At 44.9% G+C, this 10,233-nt stretch overlaps 1 protein-coding gene across 2 annotated transcripts in view; it reads left to right on the top strand.

Moving 5' to 3' along the window:
- The first annotated feature begins 694 nt into the window (after positions 1-694).
- The window catches only part of MAP3K9 (mitogen-activated protein kinase kinase kinase 9), a 59,753-nt gene continuing 50,214 nt past the window's right edge, over positions 695-10,233 (top strand). The window contains exon 1 of one of the 2 annotated variants that reach the window (XM_075844200.1): positions 695-1,966. In XM_075844200.1, coding sequence (XP_075700315.1) covers positions 1,471-1,966 — 496 coding nt within the window. In that variant the 5' untranslated portion in view covers positions 695-1,470. Of the gene's footprint in view, positions 1,967-7,214; positions 7,387-10,233 lie in introns of those variants that run through there. The other variant, XM_075844201.1, reaches the window with a different exon arrangement.

Here is a 10,233-nt window from a genome sequence, read left to right as displayed (position 1 = left end):
CTGCAACAAAAAAGCAGCAATTCCGACGCATAAATTCACATGCTGCGGACTAAAAAAAAACGCATCGCAGGTCAATTTAAGAACGTTTTTTCGGCGAGTTTTTGTTACGCAGCGTGTGGATGAGATTTGTTAAAATCTCATCCACTCTGCTGCTACTGTATTATGCTGCGGATTTTCTGCAATGAAAGTGAACATGACCTTTATGTACCATTTGGAACAAAAAACTGACACACAACACGTATGAGTGAAGGAAGCCTTAATGAAGTCTGAAAAAAGTGATTCTGTAAGAAAAGGGCAAAATAAGTTTCCCTCTTTGACATGACATTGTCTGTGGTATTACTATTGTTTTTTAAATAACCATTTCTTTCATAAGCTACAAATTATCGAAGCTTCAAACACTAAGAAATACAAATATCTCCATGATAAAATTATCTTGCTGCCATCTCATTTTTAACCTCTTTGTGTTCTGTACTACAATGTAAAAGCTATTAAAGTTTTGTTTAATAAAAAAAAAGCAAAAAAAAAAAAGCTGTGGGTCAGCAGGTTTGAAGACAGGAGGCGTGATCAATAGGTTGAGGCGGATTCTGTATATCATCCAATCAGAAATTGAAACGGAGTTGATGGACGGCGTCATCCGCCAATGAGATGACTGAGCGGCTTGCAATCCGCCAGCTTCCTTCCCTCTTTCCTTGACAAGAAGGAGGTGTGGGGGTACCGGGCGGATGGGTGCGGGCAGCAGTAGCGGGCACAGGGGAGAGAAGAGATGCTGCGGGTCAGCCTCTTGGTGCCTAGTCTACGTGTAAAGTGCTGAACTCGACTGCAAAGGTGGGAGTGGACTGGGCCCAGATTCTCTCTTTACGGCCGCATCCTGTGCTCTTGCAAGTTCTGCTTCCTAAGGAGCTTTGGGCATCTTACCACCTGACAGCGTCGGGCCCTCTGAATCCTGCGGAGTGGGGCATCCATGCTGGTAACTGTGATCACTGCTGTGAATGGTCCTGTTAAACGAATTGATCCTCCCATCCAGGACTCCCTGATGCTGCAGCCTTTGTTCCGGTTCATGCTGCAGCTTCTTACCTTGCATCTACCTTTCGTATTGGGCTGCACATCACCTGGCCGTGGGCACCACAAGCATCTATCACCTTAGTGCAGTCTGCAATGCTTTTATTCCAAGTCAAGGAAATGATAACTTTGTTGAAACACCGAATTGGTGTGGAATTGTAGGATCTCTGGAAACTTTTCTACATGTGGAGTAGCCTGTATTGCAGCACCAGTTGATTCTGGAGACCTTGATTGACACCTGTCAATATCACATTGGGTGCATCGCCGATCGTACATGTACTGGACTGAACCTGGTCCTCCTGCTTAAATATTGCAAGGAATACTCACTTTCTCAGACTTGCTTTCAGTCTATGAAGTGCAGTGCATGGGCACAAGGCTCCATACCCCAAGCTTCACCTATGGATCGGTTCAATGGAGCCCCTCAGATCTCTGCTCTCCTTGCCTGGCAGTAGTAAAGCGTCCTTTGCAGCGACAAGAGGAATATCCAATGCATCAGTATTACCAGTACCGTTGGTTGCAGACGATGAAGAAGAACAGGATGATCGAGAGAGTACTCTCACTAGACAGGAGTTTTTGGAGGAGTATGATGGGGGTGGTGGTGGAGGAGGTGCTGGAGAAATCGGAGGGCCCCCTTCTGACTCCCTATCCAATCCATTGTATTGGACTGCAGTGTTTGACTACGAGGCCTCTGCAGAGGATGAGTTGACCCTTCGTTTGGGTGACTTGGTCCAGGTGCTCTCCAAGGACTCGCGTGTGTCTGGTGATGAGGGATGGTGGACTGGAAAGATCCAAGATCGGGTGGGCATCTTTCCTAGCAATTATGTTACCAGAACTCAGAGTTTCTCCAGTAAACTACAAGGCAAACGAGTGGAAGAACTGCCCTGCTGCCCAGCTTCTGCTCTATTGTGTAAGAATATTTGTTTTCTGGCAGTGAATATCTGCAGCATTAATCCTGTTTTATAGATTATCATCTACCAAGTAGAGTACTATCGGTAGAAATGTCATGTACACTGATTTGTAGCTAAATAGGAGCTGTGACCTTCACTTGGTACACTAACATTTTACGTATCTTCTGAACAGTCATTGAGACGTCAGCCGGGGTTGACATATCACCAATTAGGTCATGGGGAGCAAGGGGCCCATATACGGTTTTTGCACAGTCTATGTCCACCACTGGACCTCAGTGTTAGTCCATGGGCTAGGACCTCTACCAATCTCTGGTATGAGGGTCTTCTGAGTGCTGTGCTGTTTGTTTTTTTTAACTTGAAGTTCTCCAAGTGATATCGAAGGCCAGGGATGGACAGATTACTTTAGGCCTCGTGCACACGACCGTATCCGCAAATACTGACTGTAAATACGGTTCCGTATTGCTTGAAAGGCATCAGCAAATAATTAGCAACGTACCCATTTCTGCTGAATGGTATCCGCAAATACGGTCCGTAGTGCATCCGTATATACGGATCCGCAAGAAAAGAGGCCTGATTAATGTGCAATCCCCTTTGTTTCGCGGGCGGCAATGACGGTCTGCAAAAACTGAGGTTCTTTTTACGGTCGTGTGCATGGGGCCTTAGACATTCGGAGCCAGGGAGACCACTCTCCGAGCCAGCTGGAATTTGTAGTAGCCAGGTAATAGGACATTTCATAGACTCCTGTAAAAAAAAAAAAAATGTTTGGTGTCGTCGACGCATTTCTAGCCATTTTGGCCCCCCCCCTCCCCCTTTTGGTCAGATTGGCCATCTGTACTTATGTGTTAACAAAATGGTCTCTTTCTAGCTAATGAATCCTATTTCTGCCTAATACATATTTCCTGCTGGAACTGTCGCTAGGTAAAAATGATGCCTCGTCTGGCAGGGAGGAGTGTCCTGATGGAAATGCCTGTTGGATCCTCTACGATTCAAACCATTGATTTGTTCGTCGGTGGTTTGAAAAGTCATTGCATGTAAAGGGGCCTGCGTACAACTTATTCTTGGTAGAAGGGTGATCCCTTCTCTGACGGACTAACTCCAGCCATGTATTACATGGTCAACCATTCATTTGAATAGCTGGTGGGTAGTACTACATTTCCCCTGCAGGGAATAGATCTGCCTGCAGCTTCCCCTGTGACATCAGTTGATCACCAGGGCAGTTTACTTTAAAGGGGTTATGTGGGGACCTAAAAGTCTTAGCAATGTAGTCACTGCAGTATGTGAGTACACTCACTAATATACATTCCGGTCCCCCATCACACTGAATATGAGATTTTTATAGCGCTAAGTCTAGTTGCACAGTCTTCCTGGATTACATGACTCTTCATATAACTGGCCCCGCTGTACTCTAGGTAATCGCTGTACTACTGCTACATCGTTTACCGGGTACAGCGGGCCAGTCACATGACAAAGAGTGGTTACCAAGTTGCAAAAATTCCTCTTTTTTAAAATGGGTATGTCGGCTATTTATGTTCCCCTGTTTGAGGGCAGTACAAAATAGTGACAAACATGCTAATTTCAGCGGTCTGTCGCTTACTCCGTAATGTGCCGTAGTTCGGGAGAATTGACACTATGGTCTTGGTGCGGCTCTGGCGTTGCAGGGTTTGAGTTCAGTGATATTCATATATCCTGGCGAACAGTTGTTAGGCTCTTTCATACTGTATGTACAGAGCTATTTTTACATTGAAGCAGTGCTTTTAGAGAAGAATAACTCCGCACATTCAACATCCGATGGCGCACGACACAAATTTTTATTTTTCTATCGGATTTGTGCTAAATGAAATTGGAGGCGTTCGGAGGTACAGGAGAGGCCTTTGTGGACCTCTGACAGCTGTATTGTATGAAATGGTAATAGGCGATGTGCATGACACCGTAGGCTAGGTTCACACAGCAGTGTACGTTTGGTGTATACGCACTGGAAACATTGCCGGCACATTTGCTGAATGTATCCATAGGGTCCATTACCCAACATGCCATAAGAGTGTCCTTTTTTTGGCACTGTATGCCCATACAGTGGCATGCCTCGGTGGTATACATCAGGAGTATTTCCCGACCTATTCCTCCGTCATACACTGCAAATGCATTGTGCACATAGCTTAACTATCAGGAGAGGCCGCATCTGGCCATACATTTCCCCTGTAGTGACTATATGGCATCTGTAACAGGTTTACGTTAAACTTCTACCATTGGGTGCTTTCCCAGCTAGAATCCCTGGTAAGAGCATCAAGTAGCTCACGGCCCAGGGTTTTAGGCCCTGGGGATGCCCCTGAAGTCACTGTCCATATATAGAGCGTGTTGTCAGGGGCTTTCAACTTCAAAGTCCCCGGCCAGAGCGCTACCGATGCTCTGGCCGGGGACTTCTGGACTGGAGAAGCCCTTGACGTCACTGTCGCTATATAGACCGTGAAGTCAGGGACTCCTTCAGGAGCGGAATCTTCGGCCAGAGCGTTACTGTCTCTCTGACTGGGTTCTCCGGGACTAGAGAAGCCCCTGAGTCACTGTCCATATATGGGCAGTGACGTCAGGAGGTTCCCTGGGCTCAGCGCTTATAAGTGCGCTGTGCCAGGGGAGTACTGGCGACATATCCCACTGTATGCCTATACGGTGGGATATGTCAGTGCCATCCACAATGGAGGTATACGTCTGCACTCCTGATGTACACCTCCGATGGAATGAAGAAAATGTGATGTGAACAGGCCATTAGAAGTTTCTGATTTCCTGAAAGTCATTTTGTCATTCATATGCTGAGTATTTCTGTACCCGATCTGAAATCTGTAGGCTCGGAGCTGTATGAACTGGTCCTTGTTTACATATGTACAGTGAATTTGTGGACATGTTGTGTTCACTGAGATTTTTGTACACTGCGTGTCCATATACAGTTCTGTATGGACATGCGTGTAAACCAGCACACTCATCCATATAGTGCGGTCACAGATCTCTGCTTTGGAGGGAAACGTGAAACCAGAACTGAACCCAGACTTTCCTATGGGAGCAGTTTTGGCATCTGATTCATCAGTTGTGATGCCGGGTGTCCGCCGCCGCCAGCGTATTTCTGTCAAGCTATGAACGCTGGACGGGTGCACAAAGAGCACAACATTGTCGTAAGTTGTGTTCGGCTCAGGAATAAAACAACTGGCCAGACACAGCCCAAAGGACTGTTCGCATTTATTTTTTCTTAGGCCTCATGCACACGACTGTAGTGTTTTTCTGGTCCGCAAATTCCAGGACCGCGTTCCGTGAAATGTCATCCGCAGTTCATCTGTATGTAATCCGCAGTTCATCCGTATGTAATCCGCAAAATGCGGATGAAAAAAAAAAAGCCTAGGTAAAACAGGATGACGACAGAACTCATTCCCGTTCGTCGCCTAGCAACACTTCCGCAAATCCGCAAAACTGCGGATGACACACGGAGGTGTATCCGCAATTTCCACGGGCCCATTGACTTCTATTGGCATGTCCGCATCGAATTTGCGGGCCGTAATAAGACATGTCCTGAGTTTCTGCGGCACGGATTTGCGGACATGCGGAGACCCGTGAAAACACGGATAGTGTGTATGGGCCCATAGAAATGAATGGGTCCGCAATTCTCCCGTGGATTTGCGGGGGAATTGCGGACGCAAAAACACGGTCGTGTGCATGGGGCCTTAATTGATTTGATGACATTTGCGTATTTGATCGTATTACTGTAGTAACATGTCAGAGGATAATCCTTTACTTGTTGCAATTGAATGAACTCACAAAAAATACATTTTATGTGTGAAAAAATGAAAAACATTGGGCCTCATTTATCAAAACTGGCCAGACAGAAAAACCTGGGCTTGTTGCCCATAGCAACCAATCGCAGCGCAGCTTTCATTTTTTCCAGAGCAGTTATGGAATAAAAGCTGAGCTCTGGTTGCTATGGACATCACGGCTGATTTAATTCTGTTGGTTATTGATCATCCGTTCATTCTAGGAAGAGACGTGTCACTAGTTTTTTACGAGGCATATTTTTCCAAGAGGTTTTTTGTTTTTGTATCTTTCAGCAGCATAAAATTATGCCTCCTATAAACGACACAATGTATTTTCCATTGAAATCACTGGGAAACTGCTGGCGTATTTCAAGTGTGTGAACATACCCTAACACCGAGGGTCCCTCTAAGGGTATGTTCACACAGAGGAATCTTGCAGCGGATTTTGCTGCAAAATTCCGCCTCCCATTCATTTCAATGGGAATCGGAAGCTTCATTTTCCCGGCAAACTTGATTATTTCAGCTAGCTGGAAAAAGAAGTGTTCTGCCCGACCTTCGGGCGGATTCTGCCCGAACCTCCCATTGATGTCAACGGGAAGGAGGAATTTTCCTGCCGTGAGCAGGAATAGTTCCGCAGCGGGTTTTGCGGTGCGACCTGCCATGCAAAATCCACCATGTGAACTAACCCATAGAGAGCTCCTTGTAGAGAGGCCCTTCAATTAACCTCTAGCTAAGAGGTTGCAATTAAAATGGAGTTATCCAAATTAGAATTGCCCTTTTACTATTTTTTTAGGGCACAAAAGTAAGCAAGAGAGGCTGAATAAAGAGTAAAAAAACATAGTGGATTTTATTTCTGATTTGACGCAGAACTTTGCATTGCAAAGGGTAAAATCCGCAATGAATATCTGCGACAAATACGCGATATTTGACCTCGGCCTAACTCCACTGCGTGAGACCCTAATTAGTGGCAGAGAATGTTAATCTGAAGCGCTGCCAACAGGGGCTTCATAATTATGCCGTTTGACCCGAATGCCATATTTTTCAATGTATTTACACCACAAAACTGGCATAAACACATTGATAGATCTACCCAAGTGTCTCATTCCTGATGTGCGAATGTTTGTCAAGTACTGTGGGGCCAGTCATCATTAATTCTGCTGTGACGTCGCTCAGCTGCACCATCACTCTACATATATACTATACATTTCACAAGTAGATTTCATATGGATTCATGAAAACTGTCCACCTCTTTGGTGCCCATAGCAACCAATCACAGCGCAGCTTTTATTTTTCTAGAGCACTATAAGATCTGAAAGCCGCACTGTGGTTGGTTGCTATGGGTATGAGTTTTTCTGTTGGACAGTTTTTATGAATCCATATGAAATTTAACAGAAAAACTCTGTTCTCCATGGCAACAAATCACAGTGCAGCTTTCATATCTTTTAGTGCTCTTGAAAAATGAAAGCTGTGCTGTGATTGGTTGCTATGGGTAACAAAGACAGTTTTTCTGATTGACCTTGTTCACATTGCAATTTTTGTTTTATATTTGGCATGTGCCTCGGGAAAGCTCTCTTCATACACGCTAATTGTGTCCGTACGACTCCGTTCTAAGATGAAGCCAAAAGAAACATGTAAACCTTGCCTTAGACATTTTTCATGAATCTCCTCCATTGTTATCACTTAAATTACCTCAAATTATATCCTCCTCCTTGGCTAAAAATACTCCTCCGAACCGCTGAGAGTAGTATCTTTATTCTGCTGAAAATTATTTAGTGTGACCTCTGGCTGAATTTATGCCAAGGTGTCAATTTGGCTTACGCCCGGCTGCTATGTCTTGACATACCTTTTTTAACTTTATTGAAAAGTTTAGTTGACTAGGCTTTTCAATGCAGAGGCACCCTGCAAAAAATACATACGGTGCAGTATAAGTTTTTTAGAATTTGAGTCTGTGTGCCATATGTGCTGTTGTTTAGGCGTACAGCTGCATACGTCGGGGCTATACGTTTTTTTAAAAAAAATAAAAAATTCTACAATTGCATATACAATTAGATCCAGAATTATTTGGACTGTGACAAGTTTCTCATTTTAGCTGTTTACCAAAACATATTGAATATACAGTTTATATAATCAATATGGGCTTAAAGTGCTTTAATTTGAGGGTATTCACATCCTAATTTGAGTAAGGCTGGGTTCACAAGGAGTTTTTTGCAGGAGGAAAATGTGCCTCAAAATTCCGTTTTGAATTTTGAGGCAAATTTTGCTCTGCCTGCACGCCGATTTTCGGGGCGTTTTTCACCCGCAGCCATTGAGCGCCGCGGGCAAAAAATGCAGTGAAATACACTTTCTCTGCCTCCCATTGATGTCCGAGGTGTAAATGCCCAAAGATAGGGCATGTCCCTTCTTTTTCCCACAAGACTATTTTTCAGTTCGCGGGATAAAAACGCCTACGCCTTCCATTGAAATCAATGGGAGGCATTTTCAGCCGTTTTTTGACGCATTTTGCGGCGCGGTTACTGCGTCAAAATCTCGTCAAAGAACTCTGTGTGAACTCCCTCTAAGGGTTTAGGAATTATAGCTCTTTAATATGTAGCTGCCTCTTCAAGGGACCAAAGGTAATTGGACAATTATCTCAAAAGCTATTTAATGGGCTATTCCCTCGTTAATCCATCGTCAATTAAGCAGGTAAAAGGTCTGGAGTTGATTCCAGGTGTGGCATTTGCATTTGGAAGCTGTTGCTGTGAACCCACAACATGAAGTCAAAGGAGCTCTCAATGCAAGTGAAACAGACCATCGTTAGGCTGAAAAAAATGAAGAAATCCATCAGAGAGAGAGCACAAATGTTAGGAGTGGCCAAATAAACAGTTTGGTACATTCTTGAAAAAAAAAAAAAAAGAGCGCACTGGTGATCTTGTGAACTCCTAAAGGCCTGGACGTCCACGGAAGACAACAGTGGTGGATGATCGCAGAATCCTTTCCATAGTGAAGAAAAACCCCTTCACAACATCTACCCAAGTGAAGAACACTCTCCTGGAAGTAGGTGTACCAGTATCTAAGTCTACCATAAAGAGAAGAAGACTTCATGAGAGCAAATACAGAGGGTTCACCACAATGTAATCGGCCTTAAAAATAGAATGGCCAGATTAGACTTTGTCAAACATCTAAAGATGCCAGCCCGGTTCTAGAACAGCATTCTATGGACAGATGAAACGAAGATCAACCTGTACCAGAATGATGGGAGGAAGAAAGTATGGAGAAGGCTTGGAACGGCTCATGATCCAAAGCACACCACATTCTCTGTAAAGCATGGTGGAGGTGGTGTGATGGCATGGTGGAGGCGGTGTGATGACATGGTGGAGGCGGTGTGATGGCATGGTGGAGGCGGTGTGATGGCATGGTGGGGGCGGTGTGATGGCATGGTGGAGGCGGTGTGATGTCATGGTGGAGGCGGTGTGATGGCATGGTGGAGGCGGTGTGATGGCATGGTGGGGGCGGTGTGATGGCATGGTGGAGGCGGTGTGATGGCATGGGCATGCATGGCTGCCAAATGCACTGGGTCACTAGTGTTTATTGATGATGTGACTGAAGACAGAAGCAGCCGGATGAATTCTGAAGAGTTCAGGGATTTACTTTCTGCTCAGATTCAACCAAATGCAGCAAGGTTGATTGGATGTCACTTCACAGGACAGATGGACAATGACCCAAAACATACTGCGAAAGCAACCCAGGAGTTTATAAGACAAAGAAGTGGAATATTCTGCAATGGCCAAGTCAATCACCAGATCTCACCCCGATCGTGCTGCATTTCACTTGCTTAAGACAAAACTTAAAGAGGCTCTGTCACCACATTATAAGTGCCCTATCTCCTACATAAGGAGATGGGCGCTATAATGTAGGTGACAGCAGTGCTTTTTATTTAAAAAACGATCTATTTTTACCACTTTATTAGCGATTTTAGATTTATGCTAATGAGTTTCTTAATACCCAAGTGGGTGTATTTTTACTTTAGACCAAGTGGGCGTTGTACAGGGGAGTGTATGACGCTGACCAATCAGCATCATGCACTCCTCTCCATTCATTTACTCAGCGCATAGGGATCCTGCTACATCCTTATGTGCTGTCTTAGGGTGGATTCAGACGAACGTGATTTTCGTCCGTGCAGCCTGCCTCGTCAAAAGAAGTGCAGGACACTTCTTGGGACGTTTTTGGAGCCATTTTCTCATAGACTCTATTGAAAACCGCTCCAAAAACGGCGCGAAAATGCAGCGAAAAACGGGAGTTGCTCAAACAACGTCTGAAAATCAGGTGCTGTTTTCCCTTGAAAACAGCTCCGTATTTTCAGACGTTTTTGGCTCAGCGTGTGAACATACCCTAAGGGTATGTGCACACACACTAATTATGTCCGTAATTGACGGACGTATTTCGGCCGCAAGTACCGGACCGAACACAGTGCAAGGAGCCGGGCTCCTAGCATCATACTT

Source organism: Rhinoderma darwinii, chromosome 12, assembly GCF_050947455.1.
Source record: "Rhinoderma darwinii isolate aRhiDar2 chromosome 12, aRhiDar2.hap1, whole genome shotgun sequence".
Taxonomy (NCBI): Eukaryota; Metazoa; Chordata; class Amphibia; order Anura; family Rhinodermatidae; genus Rhinoderma; species Rhinoderma darwinii.
Note: the sequence above shows the minus strand (reverse complement) of the source record. Positions and strands in the feature narration are given on the sequence as shown.